This window comes from Solea solea, chromosome 15 (genome assembly GCF_958295425.1).
Source record: "Solea solea chromosome 15, fSolSol10.1, whole genome shotgun sequence".
Taxonomy (NCBI): domain Eukaryota; kingdom Metazoa; phylum Chordata; class Actinopteri; order Pleuronectiformes; family Soleidae; genus Solea; species Solea solea.
Genome location: NC_081148.1, coordinates 3,071,733 through 3,095,135, shown reverse-complemented (window position 1 = coordinate 3,095,135; position 23,403 = coordinate 3,071,733). Strand labels below are relative to the sequence as shown.

Below are 23,403 nucleotides of genomic sequence, written 5' to 3'. Positions count from 1 at the left end.
TGGCCTTAAATTAGGTTATTCTTGGCCACACACTTGTCGTGTGAGTGAATGGCAGAACTGTAGTGTAAAGCAGCTTTGAGTGGTCATCAAGACTAAAAAAGTGCTGTATAAATAAAGACCATTTACCATATCAGTCCCATAACAACTTAGCTATTAATTGGGCATTTGTGCTGATGCATGTACCGCTTAGAGAACAGAGGATTAGAAAACTATCATTTTCTAAAACATAAGATCCAACTGTGACTCATGTCCTGGTCACATGATGGTGATGATATTTGTCTTTACAGAATGTTGTTTTTTTAAGTGAAGCATTAACATCACATTTAGGTTTTATGACTTGCATCTTTTTTTCTCAAATATATAAATCATTCAGTGAATTTGGTCAAATTATTGGACAAATACTGATAGTGAGTATCATTAGTGGTTCATCCCTGAATGACAGCCTATTTACCACTTTAAGAATCTGTGATGTTTGTTTCTTTACGTCAGTGCTCCCAGCATGAACAAAGAATGCACAAGTTGTGTGGTCTACCTTGTAGGTTGTCATTGTATAAAGGTGTCATAAGAGTGCAAGCACACCAGGCCACATGAGGAGGGACAGGCAGGTTCAGGTTCAAATGTGAGATTTCATAATGTTCCTGACAGACAGCCATCCAAGTCAAGCTGACCCCAGGTGGTTCTGGAAACAGAGGATAGCTAGTGTTTCAGAGCTGAGAATACTGTTCACTGCTTCATGATGTTCAAACATATGTTTCTATACTTAGTTCTTTAATGATATATCAAATTTGGAGTTAATAGATTTACACATACAAACACTTTTTGGTGCAATCGTTTTTTTTTTACTATATGGACTTAAATTGTGTGTTTGTTTTTTTATATTTATTTTTCCTGATTATGAGTGAAGACACACATTTATATGTTATATGATTGCTGAGTTTCATCTGCATTATGTTGTAATAAAAAAGTTTTGGGATCACAGCTCCTCCTGAGATGCATACAATAAATATGGAACATTGAACTACATGGTTGCATAACGGTTGGTTGTCACCAGGATGCAGAGCTACAGTTCAGTAGGGTGACAGCTGCAGGAAAGAAGCTTCCTCTGAACCTGCTTGTTCGGGCCAGAGAGACCTGTAACTCCTCCCAGAGGGGAGTGGGATGTGCAGTCTGGTTGGGGGCAATGCGTTCGTTGTCTGCCTCAGCTTCATGGAGCCTTGTCTCACTCACAGTGCTGTGTGTGCGGCGAAAGCCAATATGTGCTTCTTTTACCCATATATTTAGCATTAATTATCCAAACAACGTCAAACTGCACTTACTCGTGCCCGTAGCAAGACACCTGTCAAGTTTGAAATCAATCGGACCATTGATTCGAAAGATATGTGAACACACACACATTACTAACACATACCATCGTACCGCTGTCGCATGTCAGGGTGGCAATTACACAGGGGGAAGGAAGGATGGTAACTGGCCCCTCAGCAGGACCATCCTCCTTGTGGAACTGCTGGGACAAGGCATCGGGCTTGGTGTTACCGGGACCCCAGATGGTAGGAGAGAGTAGTGGAACTGGGTGTAGAAGAGGGACCAGTGGGCTTGGCGAGATCAGTATTTTGGCCGTGTGGATGTGTTTAAGGTTTTTGTGGTCAGTCCAAACCAAGAAAGGTTCCTTGATGCCCTCTAAACCATGTCACTATTCCATATTCTCCCTCAAAACTGCCCTCCAGAACACTGCCCCTAGGGACACCTCCACCTGTCCACGGCCTTCCTCCTCCTCCACACCCAGCCTCCAGACATCCTGGGCCGAAGTTGTGATCCGTGACAAAAAGAGACTTCAGGATGCGACTGCCTCTCCTCCTCCTCGCCTGAGCCTCTCCAACCGCTTCGAGGCACTTGCAGACAACCCAGATCTTCGACTGGTGTTGACAAACCCCTCGGCCTCGGGCTCAAGTGGCTCCTCCTCTCCTCCAGCACCCACCGGTGCCCAGAGTGGCCCTGCAGCAGTCTCCTCTCGGACAACTACCTCTTCTTCACACCGCAAGTTCCTGAAGGATGCCATCCTCAGGTCCCCTCCACTGCGCTCACCACTGTTCAACTCGACAAAAACCCTCCTCGCCCTCTCTTCCCACCAACCACCCTGATCGGAGACTCCATAACAAGGAATATCAATTTCTTCAATGCCACCTGACTGTTGCTTCCCCGGAGCCACAGTCCGAGTAATCCTGGGAAAACTCCCTGGGATGCTGCAGTCACTCCCATCCTCCATTACCCGCATCGTGGTGCCCTCAAGACTGGACTACTGCAACAGCATCCTCTACGATTCAAGTCCTCAACAAACTTCAATACATCCAGAACTCTGCTGCCCGCCTCCTCACCCTCACTGGCTTCCATAACCACATTACCCCTGTCCTGCAAAAGCTACACTACCTCTCCCATACAGAATAAACTTCAAGAGCCTCCTCCTCACCCACAAAACTGCCAGGCCCCCTCATACCTCACGGACATGCTCCACTACCACACTCCCTCCCGCAACCTTCGAACCTGCCACATACAATGAAACAAAACAATGGATCCATAGTTTAGTTTGGCAGCACTTGATAACACTTTATTTCAAACTGAGTGAGAAGCATTTTAGTTGACACCTCCACGATGTACACATAAATCCAGCATCAGTATGTAGACACTTCTCAAAGCTTGCTGTCATATGTAATAGGTGGAGATAATGTTGAAAGATCATGGTCTGCTGATATCTCCAATATCTCCACTCTTGTGGTTTATGCTCTGCTGCTAATCAGAGGGGATGTTGGTATCAATGTGTGTCTCACAAGTCTTTCCTGACCTAGGCAGCTAAACCATCTCTTGATGGAGCTGCTTCTTCCTGGTGCCCCTGTAAGATTGAGAGTTTGAAACCCTGCCTGCATTCTCGTCTTCATCTCTCATGTGTTCTGTATTTTGCTTTGGATGGTTTACCCCAGGTATTTAAATGCATCCACTAATGCTACTCTACTCTTTGCATCTTCATCATACCATACATGTCTTGCTCCAACTAACCTTCTTTCATCTTCTCTCCGGTGCATACTTCAACCTCTCCTTGCTCGCTTCCACCTGTCCCCTACCCTCACAACAGATTACAATATCATCTGCAAAACACGTAATCCACAGAGCCTCCTGCCTGAGCTCATCTGTCAACCTGTCCATCGCCATTGCAAACTGAAATGAAGGGGATCAGAGCTAATCCCTGATGTAAGCCCACCTTTACCTTGAATGGCATGAACCTATACTGCTGCTCGCTGATCTTCACTTCTCTTCTTAGCCTGGTTTCAACAACTCTGTCCCATGTCTTCATGGTGTGGCTGATCAATGTTATACCTTTGTAATAACTACAGTTCTGCACATCATCCTTTGTGATGAAAGGTACCACTATGCAGGTACTTTTCCCGCTCTCCAAGATTGTGTATCACCTCTCCATACATCCACAGGCACACTATGTCATCTGGACATCACTTCCTCCTAACTAATCCTCTGTACTTCTCGAGGCACTATCTTTCCTCCATCTGTCCTCCCCTCTTTCTCATTTTCATCATTCATCAGCTCCTCAAAGTATTTATTCGATCTTCTCAATGCTTATTTTCCAGAGCTTCAACACTACTCAATTACTATAACTATTACTATATATTATATAGCTACTCATTACTGCTAATATAAATATTATCCTCATCCATCCATTATCTACGACTTGCCCTTTGCTGAGGGTCACATGAGGTGCTGGAACCAATGTCAGATAGCGTATGGGCAAGGGGCGTGTCTCGCCCTAAACGAGTTGATGAAGACAATAGTGATGGTCACCACTGTTATTAATGATATTGATTCTTGAATTGCACCTGTTATGCAGCCATTCCTGTTCTCAATCCTCTTATCTCCTTGAGATTCTTCTTTTCACCCACCTTTCCTTCACTAACCCCCTTCCCCCTTTCTTTCTCCTCTCCTACCCCAACCAGTCAAGGCAGATGTTCGCATGCACTGGGTCTGGTTCAGTTCTGTCAGAGAAATCTTCCTGTTTTTTTCTGTCCACAGTGCTTGCACTTTGTGTTCCTGTTGTGTTTCTCTATAGTAACTGTAAGGTATTGTCCTTGTAACCATGTAAATGCTATAAGATAATGAATGGTGGCATAAACAAACTGAGCTACATCATGTGTGGAGCTCAAGTTTCCCTGTGGATTCACCTTTTTCAAGGTGAAGTGGAGATTGTATAGAAGGTTCCTCCTCTGACTTGTTTTGTTTCTGACTGATGCACATCACCGGACAGACATCCACTGGCAATGGGAATGACATTAATTGCCTTTTTTTTGCAGTTTCAGCCAGTCTCGAAAATAATGAGTGAAGCTGCGTATTTTATTGAGAAAGAGAATTATTTTGATAATGCTCTATATTTTATACTGTGGGACTTTTAAAGTGTGGATCCAAATTACACTCTTGAGCCAAAAAAGTGTTCAGCCACAATTCTGGTTATTTGTAGCATAATTTGCACAAACAGGGTCACTGCAGTTGGGGGGGGGGGGGGGGGGGGGGGGGGGGGCGGCTGTAAAGCCCAGGGTCCTGTAGAGCTCTTGAAGGTTTGAGTTTAATTTCATGTAGTGCTTCCCTTTTTCCCCCCCACTGTGCTTAATTCTGTCTTGCGGTTGCTACAAGAAAAGCTTATGATCAGCCATATAGAGGGGGATCCCACACAAGTGGAGCCAGCAGAGCAGCACCCCAACTTTTCACACTTCGCTCATGGCTAAACACAGAGGGGAGAAAAACTATCAAAGAGAAAAGACCATCACTCCCCTCTGTTCCTTCAGAAAGGCCGTCCTCCTCCCTCACAATCAAATGGCCAGGCCAGGATTCTTGACATTCCTCACAATGAAAGAGCAGGGTCAAATGTCTGCATTGGGCTGGATGCTATACAAATTGCAGCTGTATTGTCTTTGCAGTGCATGCTTGTATGTGACATTTTGAAAGTGGTCATTGTTGATGGCTCCCAGGAGCCAATGCCCCTCCTTTCTACTGTGTCTCACATTCCTGCTGCAGTAGCGCTGCAGCCAGCTCGGAGGTGCCGGCTAAAGTGGGTGGATGTGCGGCAGGTTGTGTGGCTCCCCTCTGTTTGGTTAACACAGTAAAACCTCAGCAGGAGTCCTTTTCTCTACCTGTCTGATGGCTTTTGACAAGAGCGCCTGTTTCCCAGTACATCCCCAGGCTCCTGTTTAGAGCTCAGACTTAACTTGACAAGAGGCTCCAACCACTCCTTCACAAACATAAACACACACACACACACAAACACATCTTTTCATTAGCCCACCCCACACTGATGTCCTTAGCTTCTTCTGTTTTTTTTTCAACATTGTCAATTCATTAATGATTCCTTTCACAACAAACCGTGTGTGTGTGTGTGTGTGTGTGTGCGCGCGCGTGTGCGTGCGAGTGTGTGCGAGTGTGTGTGTGTGTGTGTGTGTGTGTGTGTGTGTGTGTGTGTTTTAAAACCAACCTGACTCCTGCAGTGAGAGCAGACAGATTTAAATCTAGACTTAAGGCCAGTGTGTGACACAGGCAGTGGTCTGTCCCCCCTCAGACCAGCAGTCTACCATCTGACAAAGTCGCTGCCACACTGCAGCTTGAACTGCTTCTTTGTCAAACGACAGTATTTCTCTTTTTTGTAATTTTTTTACTTTTCCAGCATCAAGGAAGAAAATTGCTGATGTTTTGTCTACAGGTTTACAATTAGGGACTTTTTGTACTTTGGTTAATTTGCAATTTCTGTCGTTAATAAACTAACTTAAACACAGTAAAAGCAGTGGATAAATGAGTACACACACAGTTCTACTGTATATACCAGGGTGTGTGATCGGAGTGGAGCTGAGGAATTTGGATCGCGTAGAAAATAAAACAAGAGAAATCATAATAATTAAGGTCATTTTATGTCTCACTGCATCTTAATCTACTTCCACTATACTAGTGTTTGAAGTATATGTGACGAAGAGGAGGATGATGAGGGAGCAAATGATCTTACTGGGAATAAATCTGCCCCCTACAAGTCCGTAGCTGACTTTGCTCAGCCTATTTACACAACTGTATTTTAATAGAAGTTTATTTATATAGCACATTTCAAGGCAACAAGGTATTTCTAAGTGCTTTAAAATAGTAAAGGAAAGAGAAATACAGCAGCAGCAGCATTAAAGATGTAAAAGGCACAGTCAAACATTCAAATAGAGAGGTCAAAGAAAGAGGGGGAACAAAGAAATGAAAAGTTATGGCTGAGGTACAGCAGTGGTGATCATTGTATGCACTCTTTCGGGTGTTTGTTCCAGATATTTGGAGCTTAGAAACTGAAGACGGCTTCCTCATGTTTGTCCTCCTGGTTCTGGGGACACAAAGCAAACCTGACCCAGATGACCTTTGTGCTCTATATGGTTCATAATGAGCAGCAGGTCAGAATGTGTTTTTGGCCTAAACCATTCAGTGCTTTATAGACTAACAGCAACATTTCCAAATCAATCATTTGGCAGACAGAAGCTAGTGTGAGGACCTCAGAGGTGAAGTTATGTGTCGTAGTGAGAACATGGGCAGTGGTGTTCTCAATCAGCCATAAGTCCTTTAAGTCTCCATATATTCTTCAGATGATAGTATTCAGACTGTGACTGTTTTATTGTGGCTTTTTAAAGGCAGGTCAGGGTCCATGAAAATGCCAAGATTCTTGCTTGGTTTTTGGGTTTTAATGCAAGTGAGTGAAAATAAGCCTCAACTTTCACTCGTTCCTGCTTAGGTCCAAAGACTATTCATTCTGTTTTGCCTTTGTTTTGCAGAAGAAAATTCTGGCACATCCACTCATTTATTTGCTCGATGTTTTATCACTTACCCCCAAAATACACTGGTTGCAGAACAGATGTGCTGCGCTGGGATCCGCACAGCTGCAGTCACGCAGTTTCTTGTGGTATTTCTCGCACAGAAATACACTGTATATGTTGTAAACACAACAAACAGAGAAGTATTTGTACAGACAGAAGAAACAGGAGCACTGAGTGTCAATGTTTTATTCTGAAAAGTAAACCCAATGTTTTATTTTCCTACTTCCTCTCCCACTGGTGCTAAATTCGGCTGGATTGATGCAGCTCTGCTGCGTATCCACTCTGAACTTCCACAACTGAGCAGACCTTACACAGACGTTAGCAACCAGTGAACTCTGACACATTGACTAGAATGGATGCGTATCAGCTCTGACGCAACGCAACCATTCTGCAACCAGTGTAAGGGCTTGTATTGGGCTATAGTTGTCAGGTGATGTGGTGATGTAAATGTGCGTGTCTAAGCTAGTGGAAGCATGAAATTAAGACCCTAGAATTGAGCCTTGGGGAACTCCACTGTAGGGCTGCACGTTGTATTGTTTCAGCATCCTCATGGCGATGTGCACATGTGCAATAGTCACATCGCAGGACGTGCAATGTTTTCTTGTTTTTTTAGAACTCCTTGCTCTGCGCTCTCTCTCTGTGAGCAGTCAGCCCCTCCCCCTGTACACGTGCTGTCCCTCACACATCACACCAAAGATGAGCGATAAACACACACAAAATGTAAACCATCTTTTTCTTCGCCGTTTAAAAACAACAACCCTGAAACGACTCTGAATGCTTCGTACATATGACAGGACTGTAACGTTACACCGGACACAGAAGAAGACGTAAACACACAGAATGAAAAGTTTACATTTCGTGGCATCAAAAAACTCTAACTGTATTTACTGTGGGCGGAGTGTCGGACACACATACACACACACACACACACACACACACACACACAGAAGTGCTGTATTCTTGGTTTCGTTGTATCCTCTCTTTATGTTACGATTCAACACTTTTTTAAACCAGCAATCTTGTTCATTCACAGAAGAGCCTCATTTTTTAATACCGTAATATACTCGCCATCTGCTCGCCACCTTTTCACAGTCGCCGTCTTTGTTACAACATTAGTTTTGTCTTGAGGCTGGGGGCAGGTACATGTATGTGCGTGTGGCGGGGGGGTGGAAGACCAGATCATTTTGAGGTAATATTATAATGACACTGATTTATTTAGACTTGGCTAAGCCTGATTAAAAAAAACCTAGTTTTTACAGTTTATAAATCTCTTATTCCCTCTACCCTGACTACCAGCTTTATTGTCTACAGTTTTGTTAATCTTTCATATATTTATGCAAGACACTTACATACAGCTGTGTGTTTGTCATGGTTTTCTGCTCTTTCACACCTTTGAACACAGGTAAACAATTCTTCCATGATTACTCTTCTGTAAGCGAACCGTTCTCCACTAACAACATCCATTTATAAGTTAAGGCTTCCTATTATTTAAAGGACTCGTACACATTTTGAGATTTGTCACTCGCCCCGTTTGTGTTGTTGTTTTTCCCCCAGTTCACTGACAGTTATTGCCACCAAAGAAGCCAAAAAACTCTGAAATACTCCTATACTTATCAAGCTTACCAGCGCTTTCTTCCCACGAAAAAGGTTACAGAGACGTCCGATGTTCCACCAATAACACACAGAATGAGAAGGCTCCCGTCATCAATACAAGATCTTGATGAAAAATCAATGCCAACCTGGACGCAAATAAATCTTGTGACTTTGCAGAAGCTCATCGAAACAATGCCACAGCGAATGAGTGCCGCAATAAAAGCTAAAGGCTTAGAGCAGGGGTGTCAAACTCAAATACAGAGTGGGCCAAAATTTAAAACTGAACAAAGCCGCGGGCCAAGGTTGAACAAATTAACCTTTTAATAGGGACCCAAACAAGTTTTGCATTGAATATTGAACAAGCAAGGCTTATATAACTTTATAGTGACATGCAAAATCGAGTTTCAAATAATAATAATAATTAAAAAACACAATGGCATATCAAATAAAATTTAAATAAAAATTGAATGCACCCTAAATACAGGATAAGCGGTAGATAATGGATGGATAAAAATTGAATGCCTCTTTTCTATTTGCAGCCTTCTGAGGTAAATATCAAAATAAACTTTTTCCACAGGCTAATAATACATTTGAAAATAAAATAACAATAATGATTGAATCAAACATTCAAGCCTTGAAGTAGCAAGAGAAAGTTCATGAATAAAACGTTAATTATTGCTCAGTTTGCTACACTGATTTGTTTTAACACTGAATATGGAACAAGCAACGCTTATATAACTTAATAGTGCAAAATCAACTTTCAAAAAACAAACGAAAAAGTTCTGTTTTCGCCATTTTTGGTAGGGGTAACACAGTGACACTGACAGTTGTAGTATGAGGCCGCAGCACGTCTGGGAGAGAGGCACGGGGAGGCGGGGTGAGCCGGCCGGCTTTCAGCCGAAGCGTTGCGCAAGAACACGGATCACTACTGACACAGAGGATAGAGCATGGCTGGCGCGCCAAAACAACAGCAGAGCATTATGGGATTTGTCAAACTCTGGCCCGCGGGCCAGACACCCATGGCTTAGAGTGTGTGACCCTCTGTTTTTTTGGGCCAGGCAGCATATATAACAATATCATGCAGACCTACTCCAATATCATGCAGACCTACTCCAGTGTCAATTTTTTTGTGTTCGTAATCCCTGTCCAGTCAGGATGATTCCTTTGACAGTATCAAATGCAGCACTGACATGTCTGTGTTCAGATGGATGTCATTGAAGACCTTGACAAGAGTCGTCTCAGTGCTGTGATGTGGTCAGAAACCAGACTGGAAGACATCCAAACACTTGTTAACAGCAGCTCAGATTAGAGCTCAGATGAATGCAGACACATCTCTACATCAACTGTTGAGAGGAGACTCTGCCACTCAGGACTTTAATAAACCACTACTGTGCTTTGGTCTGATGAGTCCAAATTAGAGCACTTTGGTTCCACCCGCCGTGACCTTGTGCGACACAGAAAAGGTGAACGATGGTCTCGACATGCACAGTTCCCACGTGAAGCAGGAGGAGGAGGTGGAGGAGGTGTGATGGCAGACTGAACCAGCATGGCTAGCACAGCATCCTGCAGCATCATCATTTATTAACAGGACAATGAGCCCAAACACACCTGCAGGCTGTGTGAGAGTGATGGAGATGATCTGGCCTCCACAGTCACCTGACCTAAACACAGTCCAGAGGGTTTGGGATGAGATGGAGCGCAGAGTGAAGTGCTCAGCATCTCTGGGAACTCCTTCAGGACTGTTGGGAAACCATTTCAGTGACGACCTCGTGAAGCTCATCGAGAGAAGGCCAAGAGTGTGAAGAGCAGTAATCGAAGCAAAGGGTGAAGAACATGTTTGGAGTTATTTCACCCTTTTTTCTTTACTACATAATTCCACATGTGTTCATTCATAGTGTTGATGCCTTCAGTGAGAATATACAATGAAAATAGTCATGAAAATAAAGAAAGTGTGAGAGTGGATGGTTGTTGTGATGGACTGGTGACCTGTCCAGGGTGCAGCCCGCCTCATGTGGAGGATGAAGCAGTAGAAGATGGTTAGATGGATGATTGTTCATATTTCTTGCACTTAGGTCATAAGATGGCAATTCAACAGTTTATGCATCATTTAATTTAATTTGTTTATGTGAAACAATTAAATATTGATAAATACTAAAACCATTTAAACATAGCTTTGTGTAGGAGTTTGTAGAAATCGTCATAATCAGTATTCATATTGGCCCTGAAACACCTTTGACCCCTCGTACAAACAAAATCAGTCAGTGCCATTAAAGGAACACAGTGTTTGGAGTGACTCAGCCAATGAGGGGACCAATCCATTACATGTGGCCCGCCCACCACTGTGCGAGGTGATGGAATAGAGACAGAATATAAGACTAAATGTATTTGCCGGCAATATTTTTATAATAGTAATAAGACATTGGGTTGTAATCATTGCTTTATTAAATGTATTACACTCAACATGAAATGACAGATATTTAAGCTGTTTTAATCACAGTTATCCTCGTCATTATTTGCTAAATTTTCAATTGAATTCCCCATAAATATGTTTTTATTGTGAATCATTTTATATCAAAACAAGCACTTTTACGTTGCAATTCCGTCTAATATCATAATGAATATCTTATATTGCCCACCGGCTACTGAATAGTTGTTTTTTCCACTTTTTCTCCTCTATGTCAGCGACCGCTTGACCAGACTAGATGCTCATTGGTCCCCAGGTGATTTGAGTTTGACACCCCTGCTCTAGGCCATACTGAGGTATGAGACAGATCCAGCTGCTGCTGTCAGATCTCTGTGCAGGTGTCAGCTGCTCTTTATGGAAGCCAATCACCTCTGTGTGTGTACAGTATAAGTATAAGAGTACATATTTCATCATGGTGTCTGTAGTGTTTGAGGGACGAGGGTTATGAACTGTGATGGAGACGTCATTAGTTATGATTGAACAGGCTTGCATCCCTTTAACTTGAATGAGTTTCTTTTTGTGTGGCATGTGCTAAGCTGCTTGGTTTTAGTGGTAAGAGGAAAATGAGGGGTCACTACCCCACGCAGTCTCAAATTCAGCCTCATCACAGACTCCCCATTGGCCTGGGCTTAGTCATGAGATCCTAGCTCTGAGAGAGCTCTCACCCAATAAGGCACCCTCTGGGGAAAGCTGTAGTCCAATAAGAAGGCCCCCTGCGGTAAGGCTAGAGGATTACCAGCCCAATTCTGTGAACTGAGCTCCAGGGCAAGGGAGGGGGGCACAAGTCAAAGCACAGGGCCGGTCTGTCACCATGGCATAAATGGTTGCTACGGGGCAGGTATCAAACATGCAAGAGTTGCACAGAGTCACGGTCATGGAGGGTATTACATAGCAACAAAGAGACAGTTATGCTGCAATAATCTGCCCTGCTGAGGGCAACTTTTTCTCCAATAATCAAGAGGCAAGGAGCGAGCGGCACAGAGCTGTGATCACAAGAGCATGGTGCTGCATTTCACTCACACACACACACACACACTCACACACACACACACACACACACAGACAGGTTTGCTGTTCTTCTAAGGACTTCCATTCATTTGGATTCAGACTAAATCCCTGACCTTAACCATAACCAGTTAATGCTTAACCCCAATCTTAACCAAACTACAATATTTAACCTATGCACTAAACTTAACCAGTTCCTCAGAAATGAGGTTCCGCCTCATTAGAACCAGGTTTTGGTCTCCATGGGGACTACTGGTCCTGACAAGGTCAGTGTTTATGACAGAAAGAAATAAGCACACACACATACACACATACAGGTCACACTAGATCAACCCAGATGAGCTTTATTCTTCACTTTAATCTATAGTCTGTCATTTTCTGTGAGCCATCATCACATCAATTTGTCTCAGTGAAGGAACCTAGTCTGTGTGTGTGTGTGTGTAGCCCTCGCAGTTGTGTAACTCTCACCCCCCAATCTGTGCAATATTACTACTCTTAGTATTTGTTGTATAGTGTTGAATGAAGGCCTGAGTAAATGGAGAGTGGATGTATGGAGAGTGGATGTATGGATACTAGTCTGCTGAAAAGAAAGCCTCGCCCAAGTTCACTGTACAATGCTCGCGTAAAGCGACAATAAAGAAATCTTGAATCTTGAGAGACAAATAAATGATTTTATTTATTTATTTGTAACCTGTGTGATGTAATGTACAGTGATGAGACATGATGTCCTCACTGCGCTCTCTCCTCCATGCTGCGTGGCACTGTGTGTTTTGAGGGTGGAGCTTTGATGAGCGGGATGAGTCAAGATGTTCCGTTATACTCAGGAAAACCCACCAAATAGCTCAACGTCTCATTGTCTCTCTTTATGTTTTTGACAAACTCTGTGGAGCAGAGCAGAATGACCTGGTCCAGACCTGGTCCAGACCTGGTCCAGACCTGGTCCAGACCTGGTCCAGATAAGAGCAAGCTGCTCATTTATTAGTCCACATTTCAACCGTCATATAGTGGGCAGTGAAAAATGAGAGTTTTCACCTCATGATTCAATTTTATAACCGAATGACAACAAAATGGAACACTGGCAGGATTACTAATAACTTAATAACTTAACTGATTGTGCTGTGTGGAGTTTTTTTTTTATTCATTTGATTTGACAATATAACAAAGAGCAGGACACATAGGTTAATGGTTTGTGTTTCTGGTCTTATCTTGACTGTGTGAAACATATTCATACAGTGCATATCATACCCCAGGGACACATAGTCTTCCAGTGGGAAGGCAACCTAGTTTCTGGACATGACACGTGAACACAAATCTAACTGTTGATCTATTTCCTCCCTCAGATTGGAGTGCGTGTGCAGTTTGGGCTCAGAGTTTCGTCGAGGGGCCGGAGTGTTGGACATGGTGTTTGAGTCTCCGTCTCAGCTCTTCACCTGTGGTTATGACACCTTCATTAGACTGTGGGACCTGCGACTGAGCCCACGGTAACTGCAACATTTGCTGCTTCTAAAGACTTTTGCTTTGAACCCTGTAGCATTTAAAATACAATTCATACACTTTGGATTTGGAGTTTGTGGTTAATTAGTGGAGTTTGTGGTTAATTAGTGAAACCAAAACAGTGCGCTTGAGGCCACTGTGCTTAATTGAATCTTTAATTGATGTTTACAGGCAGCAGCATGTATGAGTGCAAAAGCAAAAGGTCATTTCTATAGTTAATAGTGTTTCTATGACCTCAGAGTGGCAGCAGCAACATTATTTCTGGAGTGGATGAAGTGAATAACTTTGACCTGCATTAACCTGCAAAACATTCTCATCACATATTTAAATGTACCTCACAGTTTGTTTGTTTGTTTGTTTGTTTGTTTGTTTGCAGCAGTCACAACAGACGTTTATTCAACATGTTAACGCTCAATTCTTTTAAATACTTTCAAAATAATGTGGTAGTTTGAGGTTGTATGAGCGTGTGCAAGCTCACAGTAGCTTTACAGAAGACTATGATCTCTTGTTGTCATTGATTATTCTGCTTCTGTTTGGTCTTCATGAACAGAGATTAAGATTAAGATTATTTGTGTGCTGCGTCATTCATCTGTAAGCAGTCCACAGCAGTAAGGATGTAACGGTGCACACAAGTCACGGGAAAGAAGCAACAAAAGGTCACACATGGATAAAACTACACAACAGACAACTAAGAAGCACCTCCTGTTGTAAAAGTAAAAAAATAGAATAAAACAAATGCATTAGGAGGGTTCTTTCATGTTGTTCATACAGAGATAAACTGAGGGAGTCCAGGTCCACCACTCGCGTGCCGTCACCATTATGTTGAAACTAAAGTATTCTCACACGGGTGATTTAAAGGAACTCCACACCATGCTCCACACTCTTCATCACTTTTCTTCTTCGTCTGTAGGCTAATGACGGCTGCTGGCAGCTCATTACTGCCACCTGTGTGTATGACTGCGTGCACCGAACCGTGACCCCGCGGGACAAATTCATGTACCGTTACACCCCTACTAAGCAGGTATTTAAAAATTAAAATAAAAATACACCAGTAGTTTCTCCCAGAAACAAACTCTCCTCTTCAGACGAGTTAGGGCCTGAAAATGTCCCATGTTGTTCTGTTGGTGTGACAGCGCCCTGTGTTTAGTTAACTTTGTCTGTGTTTCTTTTTTTTTCTTTTTTCAATACTTTCAGGCCTTAATTAGTTTTTTGTAAAACTTTCATTTTTCCATAGTTGTATCTCAGAAAATGAGCAAAAACAAAATCCACACACTGATAAATATTTCTCATGATTTCCGTCAGCTCATTAACTAAGATTTCAGATTTTCCAGTGGGATTATGCATTCATGTTTTCCAAATGATTCCATGAATAGGCGGCAAAGTAAGAAAAGTTCAGTTCAAAAACAACTTGTTCACACTAATAACTGATCAAATATTATGGATTATCGTTAACAAAGTCGGGAATTCTTTCTGACAAATCTGGAAAATGAATTTCAATCACTATAAATCATTTGTAGTGAAATTCATGTGCTCACAGCGTGTGTGAACTGTTCTTCCTTCTGTATTTTCATCTTCACATGATGATGCTTGTTTTTGTGTGTGTGTGTGTGTGAGTGCAGGGAGTGAAGCATAAATGATGTGTGGTGTCCATATTAATGCAGTTGCTGTCCTCTCAGTGTGTGACATGATTGTGTAGAGCAGCATTTACTGAGGACAGCAGGGGTTCACGGGTCTCAGGCTGGATTTCACGACCAGTCAAGTAAAACAAATGAGATGTGATGGGCAGATTGCTCTGGGGACTGTGGAGAGGGTAGGTTTGGGGTGAAGCGTGGCAGAGGGGGTTCCTTTTTAGATATCAATAATTCATCTGCTCAAACCCCAACTATCCTCAGAAGGCTCTCGGGGCCATCCAGGAGGTTCAGGTTCTACGTTCACCATGACAAATAACAAATGCATATTCTGGTCCACAATAGAGCTAATGATTGATCAGTTTCATTATGAACACAAGTTATTGTTTTGATAAGTAATAGTTTAACGGGCTGATTAAGAATCTCACATTCATCCTTTATATTGTCTGTGCTGTTGTTGTTATGCAGTGAATATGGAAATCTATACTCAGTGCACATAGATGATCAGTGTGTGTGTGTGTGTGAGTGAGTTTTTTATGGAAGTCTTCTCTGCTAATATACTGTATATTGGCATATATATATATATATATATATATATATATATGTATATATCGATCCTCCATTAGAGCAGCTTCATCAATAAGTGATGGAGAGACACCAGAAGCAGACAGTGGGCAGACAGAGATGTCTGGAAGCTCCCTCTCTCCCTCTCTCTCTCTCTCTCTCTCTCTCCCTCTTTTTCTCTCTCTCTCTCTTAGGGGCGGTGCCTAAACAAAGTGCTAAGCCTAACCCTTAATCATAACCAGTTAATTCCAAACCTTAACCTTAAACTAACTACAATTTAAATCTTAGCCCTAAACTTAACCACTCCCTCAGAAATGAGGTTCTGCCTCATTAGAACCAGTTTAGGACTATTGGCCCTGACAAGGTCCAATCAGAAGAGGTCCTGAACAGGACCCCTCCCTGCCCAGCCACCAGGATAGATAAGAAATGACAGAGGCTAAACCACCACAAAGAATATATATATATACATACGGTATATGACCATCTCAATATGTGTGTGTGTATTTCCCAACAGTAAGTGTGTGATGGAGTGGGAGGAGCCTCATGACAGCGCTCTGTACTGCATCCAGACAGACAGGAACCACATGATCGCCAGTGGCTCGTCATACTACGGTGTTGTACGACTCTGGGACAAGCGGCAAACTGAATGTCTGCAGGTAAACACAATATAATAATATATTCTACATAAGCATGTACCTCGTGTGTTTAAAGGAATAGTTTCAAACACTAAACATAAACTTATTGAAGACGTTATTCTGAGACCAGAACCAGGTGTTAATAATGCTGCATGTTCATGTTTATCTCACTGTTAAACTAAAGTTGAAATAGTTGAAATATAAGTCTGTGGGAAAATCTTTGACTTGTGTTATTTTGCAACTCTACTGCCTTCAGATGTAAAATCTACCGCAGGGACACAAACGTACCACACGGGGCATCAGTAGACCAGCAGCTCCTGTGTAAAATACTGAAGGAGAATCAGCAGTTGACTGTTGTTGGATAAATAAACAAATTATTATTTTTACTGCTAATAATAACATTGATGATGATGATAATAATAATAGTAATGAAAGATTTTTGAAAAGGCACAGCACAGTCGGTGCTCTTTATCCAAACCTCATACTGTATAAGTATGCTTCAAAGAGCCTGAAGTGTCCTTGTAAATAATAATGTAACTTTGATTTTTGTGCAGTTTTTCCAGCTCAGCACAGAGTCAGTCAGCAGTCCCGTGTACTGTTTACAATTCAGCAGCACTCACCTGTATGCAGCTCTGGCTACTGCTCTGCACTCACTGGACTTCAGGCAGAATCCCATCTGCATCAGATGATACACACAAACTACCTCTGTCCCATCATATCACATTATTAAAGACCTTTTGACAATAAAGTTTTCACACTTTGAAAGAAACTGATGAATCTTTGTCACGTGTGTGCACGTCTTTTGCTTTGGAAGAACTAACTTGTGTCATTTAAGCTCAGAAAACACTGGATCTTTCATTTCCAGTGAATAGTTGAAAAGCACCTCAGTGCTGTGTGTCACATTGGAATGTGGATTTTCTCCGTTTGATATCACATCCATGCTAGTTCCTCTCTGCGTACGTTAATGTGTTGATCAACTTCCCAATAATAACCATATTTGCATAAAACAAGCATATTTTCCACTATTGCATTATTAATTAACGATGCATAGAAGAAATGTCGAGTTAACTTTGCACCATTATACAACTAAATATTTGACTTGATTGACAACCTTCAGTGTGTGTTACTCTGCCAATCAGTGTCATTACCAGAGGGTGATGGTGATTTAACATGCTAAATCAAATGTAAAGGTGTCACACTCAAATGACCTGGGGGCCAATGAGCGTCCAGTCTGGTCAAGAGGGGGCCAACAACAACTGTTCAGTAGCACAAGCTTAACATTAAAACACAATACTTCACAATAATCACAATAATACAATAAAAACATATTTATGATGCAAAATGAATAGATTCATATCAAAAACAGAGACATTTATTTCAAATGACGTAAATAATAATGTGGACAACTGTAATTAAAATACCAAACGCAGTCCTTCGCGCCCCCAACACAAGTCGGGGAGTGCAGCAGTTCCCTGACCTCACTTTTGAATCCACAAAACCTTTCCACAACCTTTCAACTTTGATGTGTCTCGCTCATTTACATATGGTGCAAATCGTCAAAATGGACGCCAAAATTCGAAAAGGCATACTTCCTGTTGAGTTGAGTCCACGGTTAAGGTCGACTTTTTTTGTCTTGGTCTGTAACATCTTCCCACCAAGTTCCAGGAAATCCGGTGGAACTCAATGTCTGCCGAAGTTACAGGGCACTTCCTGATTCGTGGCGAAATTCGAATCCACAAAACCTTTCCACAACCTTTGATGTGTCTAGTACAAAGTTTTCTCATTTATGTGACCGGAAAGCCGCAGATATTATAATAAAAATCTGAAGGATAACAATAGTTCCTCACACAGGAGTCGTTTCGGCCGCTGCCATTCGTGGCTCGGGACCTAACGAGATTATTTATATATGTAATTGACTTTTGTATGTAACACATTCAATTTAATTCAATTCAATGTTATTTGTACAGCGCCAAATCCTAACATACATGATCTCAGGTCTGTACATAGACAACATCAAGGAGAGCAGAGAAACACAACAGTTCACACAATGAGCAAACACTAGGCATCAGTGGAGAGAAAAAACTCCCTCTTAATGGAAGAAGAAATCTCTGACAGAACCAGACTCACAGATGTGCAGCTCTGCCTCGACCGGTTGGGGTGAAAGGAAAATGGGGGACAGAGGAGAGGTGGGGGACAGAAAGGGGAGGGGGGAGAGAAAGGACAAGAGGGAGATGAGGTAGAGACAGAAGAGAGAGAGAGAGACCAGGAGCAGATACACAACAACTGTATCAAGTCACAAGTTTATACAGTTAATGATATCGACTTTTAATTATAGCACAATAATAATTAGATAGATTTATATAGATTTAGATTTTATAATGTGATGATTATGACTGAATGTCTTATTATTACTATATATATATGTATATGTATATATATATATATATATATGTATATATATATATATAACATATAAACATATATTATCTTATATTGTATCACCTCAGCTGTGCCTCAGCTACACACTGTGTTTAAAAGAAGGTGAGGTCGTGGGCCATGCTTTTATTATAACATGATATTGAGTGGGGGGCCGCATGTAATCGATTGGGGGCCCACATATGGCCCGCGGGCCGCCAGTTTGACACCTCTGCATTAGACAGTCAAAGTCATTGACTGTCCAGCGGCAGACTCTCAGTGTCAGTGACCATCCATAGCCTTGCTGGACTCTCATCAGAATCAGAAGAGCTTTATTGCCAAGTACGATTTGCACATACAAGGAATTTGTTCTCATGAGTCCATCTGCAGTTCAAAGGTCATCTCATTTCCCTTTTTCACTGTAAATCATTTTCTCTGACAGAGAGCAGAGTGTAGTGCTGAGGTTGATGCAGAGTGTGTGTGACTCCAGCTTTTCCCTCAACACGTCAGTCTGAGGCAGCATCATAGTTATGGTCAGGAACAACGTGGGGTCTTGCCCTAGGACACATCGACATGTAGACTAGCGGAGTCAGGACTCAAACCCACAACCTTCCAATTGAATGACACCTTGCTCTACCACTGAGCTGCAAGCAGAACACATTGGAATAGAAGAGGACCAGGCAGACCACACTGTGATCAGATCTCAGCCAGGTGTGTACAGTCTTCAAAAATACACCAAAAAGGTCAGAAAGGTCATCTGTCTGCACCTGTAACACAGTCTGCAGGCACCAGATAGCAAGTCTTCATCAATGAAAGCCATGCAGAAATGATGACTATACACTTTCTCTAAGGATTTGTTTATATTTTGTACGTCAATCAGTGATAAAAATGTATCTTCTGCATTTAACCAGTCCATACTATACACGTGCAATGAGAGTTTTGTTCTTTGCTCAGGGGCAACACATTCATAGACCTGTCCCAGGATTTAAACTAACAACCCTCTGATTACAAACCCAATTCCCTTCTACTTGGCCACACCTGCCCTAATATTTGATGAGAAATGTGTCATGTCTGCTGGTTAGTCCATCAGACCATCTTATCAGTATTGGAGACACACGGATATACGGTGTCATTGTCTACACGGCAACACAGAGACATTTCACATGTCATTTCACATGTCATTTCAGTTTCAAGAGTATAGATCCTAATCTCCTGCTCCTATCACAGCCTTGAAGCACCACTTGTTGTTTTTGTGCAGCATGAATAAAGGTGAGGGTGTGATTCAAAGGGCCAGTTCTCCAAAGGTTCAGCCACATGAAGTCAAAATCCACCTGAGACAGTGGCGTGAAAAGCAGACCATAATAGCATCCACCACAGTATGTTAATATAATAACAAATGTGTGTTAATCTCTAACAGCCACACCTGTCCCTGTTGGCTGTGAACCTCTCTGCATTAGATCATTGGCCATCCATTAACACTAATGCCTGAGCTACATAAGAGGAATGACCAGGGTCCGTACAAATATTGTACATCCATGCAGGAGATGTGACCAGCAGAGACTCCAGATGCTTAAATTAATCATGAAGTCTGAGGATGGGGGTCATCTTCACAACAATAGCACACCTCACACCATTAGTGGAGGATTAGTCGTTACCACAGCAGGAATACTGAAGTTTGTGAGGGACCAAGCCGACGGGCAAGGAAGACAGAAAATGAACATTTATGTACAATAATGATATCGGAAATGATATTGGGCCTTAAGCACCAACAGAAAGTAACTTAAAAGAACTAACTGACCGAACAGAATGAGACATATGAAAGTCACAAGACATGTCAGTGATGCCAAATAACGTTGACTTATACAATTCATTGTTATCAAAGCAAATGTTAAACAGTCACTTACAAAGAAAATAAATTCATAAAAATAAAGGACATGGAGCCTTTCCTTGGGTCTGAGGAAGAATGATTCAGTCCAATTAGGATTTGAGGTACATGCAGGTGTTTGCTGCTCCAGCTAGTCACATGAACAAGTACAGTAAAAAAGAATTCATAATTAAATACTTGACTTGTAGATTAAGAAAAAAAGTTACAAAAACTATTGTTGGCAAATGACAAGTTCCAATTTAGAAACCTGTCATTCTTTCATTCATTCATTCATCTTCTACCGCTTTATTATCCACATGAGGGTCGCAGGGAGAACCAGTCCATCACACTTGATACAGATTGGCAAATGCTGTAAATACAGAGGGTCAGTGGAGTTTAGTCCTGCACCTCTGCACACTGTGGATTGGGGGAAAATATGGAGTAGTATTCACCATTTATCAAGGTCCCCAGTGTCGCCTACAAGTTTAGTGAATGGTACGCAGGGTTAGATATTGTAAGAGACATTTATCTTGACATGTTGTTGAAGTCTGTTTCTGTGCCGGCTGACGCTGGATCCAGTGTGGCACAGAGATCCAGCAGTACAGTGGGAACCGGTTCACAGCAGATCTGACTGTTGCCTGATCCTCTAACAGAGACAAATCAACTATTTTGCATCATTGTGCGTTTTTATTCCCTCCACATCTGTTTGAATACGATCAGCTTCAGTTGTGGGGATTAAACTGTCCTGCACAATAGTACTAATAATGATGCATTTGATTAGAATAGTGCCTTATCTATTCACTGTAACAATATTCTTCACAACATAATTATAGAAAAATCACTCTGATATTCTCAGTTGAAACACACAAACCTAGATCCTTAAAAAAGTCATCTGTCCTCCTGTTTACCTAATTATCCCTGAGAATGCGTCTCATACCACAAAAGTATTTAAGAATTACAACATTTATTGAAAAATGTATGTTGGAAAAAATGGATATCATTTGTTTACTTGGGCGCGAGTGTGTGAAAGGTGCTCATTTCAGGGAGTATCAGTCAAGCTGGTCATTCTTTTTTGTTTAAAATTACGTCTCGTCCGTGCGTGCACATAAAATCTTGTAAGCCGTAATAATTGTATTTATTTTAACACAGTGGTGTCATTTAAAACAGTTTCTGGTTATTCGTCTTTCTGCCATGCATTGGAGTCGCAGTTTCTCCTCTTTCCCATAAATGTTCCCATCTTTTGTGCGTATGCAAGCTTTATAATTGAGGCCCCTGGTAATTAGGTCTGTAACGCCCGCTTTTTTCCACCAATCACCACCAGGGTGCACATTATAAAGGGAGGCGGCATTGATCTCACTTTCCCTCTCTCTTTCGCTCGGCTGAGGCACCACTTCCTGGCGGCCTCTCTTCCAGCCGCGCTCCCCTCAGTTGTAACCAACACTTCCCGACAGGGCTGTGCTAAGCTTGATCGCCCCCCTCTGCTGCTTTGCCTGGCTTTACTTAACTGTTTTCGTCTGCCACATTAGCATTGGCTATGCCGCTTCAGTCACTGTGCTGCTTATGGTGTAGGGCAGTGGCAATAGCTCTAAGACAGCAAGGGAAGCTCAGCTGCCCCTGAAATGGCGTCAAATATGTACTGTGTTGTATTTGTTGTGTTTGGAGGAGTTTGGGTGAAGTGACTGAAGACGCGAACAAAGTGGTGGTTTCCGTAGTAAGTTTTTACAGTACGAAACAAGCCGGTCAATTATCCGGTCAAAGCCCAAACCTGTGCTATCCTAGGCTGCCCCCTAGTGTCTTTCATAATAAACAGCACATAACTGGATCACACCACATCTCCCCTTCTGAAAAACATGGGACTCTGCAATTATTGTAAACATTTGCTCTATCCCATAAGTCTACTGTTATCATTTGCATTTAGTGAACTGAACAATTTCCCTTAAGGACTCACTTAACTCTGTATGAACACATACCTAAATTCAACTCAATTCAATTTTATTTGTATAGCACCAAATCACAACATACATTATCTCAAGGCACTGTACACAGACAACATTATCGAGAGCAGAGAAACCCAACAGTTCACACAATGAGTAAACATTAGGCATCAGTGGAGAGAAAAAACTCCCTCAAAAGTATTTTGTCTCTTTACAAACACACCTTAAACATGTACAGTTTTCATACAACAGTATTCAATTCCCATTATACCATCTTCAGCTTCTGTCAATGACTCCAACATATACATATATATAAAAACCTATTTTTATTCACTCTTATTTTCGTATTTTCTCAACTACACCAGTTCTCAGATCCCGGCGAACCGGCTTAGTGGGTCTTCCGGACCTTGTTGGGATAGTTAGAGCTGAACGACCCCTCTGGGGACACAGTACCAGTTTCCATTGAGCAGCCGGCTCTTGTGTGAGACTTATTGTGTGAGGCTCTTGTATGATCTAGGTGTTGCATGAGTGGATGTCAGAGTTATCAGTGACTAACGTCTCCGGTATGCCATGCCTTGCATAAATCGACTTCAGGTGCACAATGACATCTGTTGTCGGATCTTTGTCGGATTTAGCTGGGCAATCTCCACATACCTAGAAAAGTAGTCCACGACAAGCAGATAGCTGATGCCTTTCAATGTAAACAGATCAGCCCCTAACTTTTGCCATGACCTGTCAGGCAGCTGGGATGGCATAAGAGGCTCAGTCGTGTTTGTACGCTCTTTGGCACATGCTGTTGTTGGGGCCTAAGCTTGTTGCTGTAATCCATTGTTGTTCATGGGTAGCTGGTCAGCTCTCGGCAGCAGGCCAATAAGGATCAAGCCCACTGAAGAGGCTGGCCAGTGCTGTTTAGTCTATGTAAACAACGT

The 23,403-nt window shown here is 42.2% G+C and overlaps 1 protein-coding gene across 2 annotated transcripts in view; it reads left to right on the top strand.

Annotated features, from left to right (window-relative positions):
- Positions 1 to 17,030, top strand: part of fbxw4 (F-box and WD repeat domain containing 4) — a 41,287-nt gene extending 24,257 nt beyond the window's left edge. Inside the window, exons 7-9 of one of the 2 annotated variants that reach the window (XM_058650774.1) lie at positions 13,281 to 13,421; positions 16,141 to 16,282; positions 16,816 to 17,030. In XM_058650774.1, the coding sequence (XP_058506757.1) occupies positions 13,281 to 13,421; positions 16,141 to 16,282; positions 16,816 to 16,950 (418 nt within the window). In that variant the 3' untranslated portion in view covers positions 16,951 to 17,030. Of the gene's footprint in view, positions 1 to 13,280; positions 13,422 to 14,344; positions 14,456 to 16,140; positions 16,283 to 16,815 lie in introns of those variants that run through there. The other variant, XM_058650775.1, reaches the window with a different exon arrangement.
- Positions 17,031 to 23,403: the final 6,373 nt, after the last annotated feature.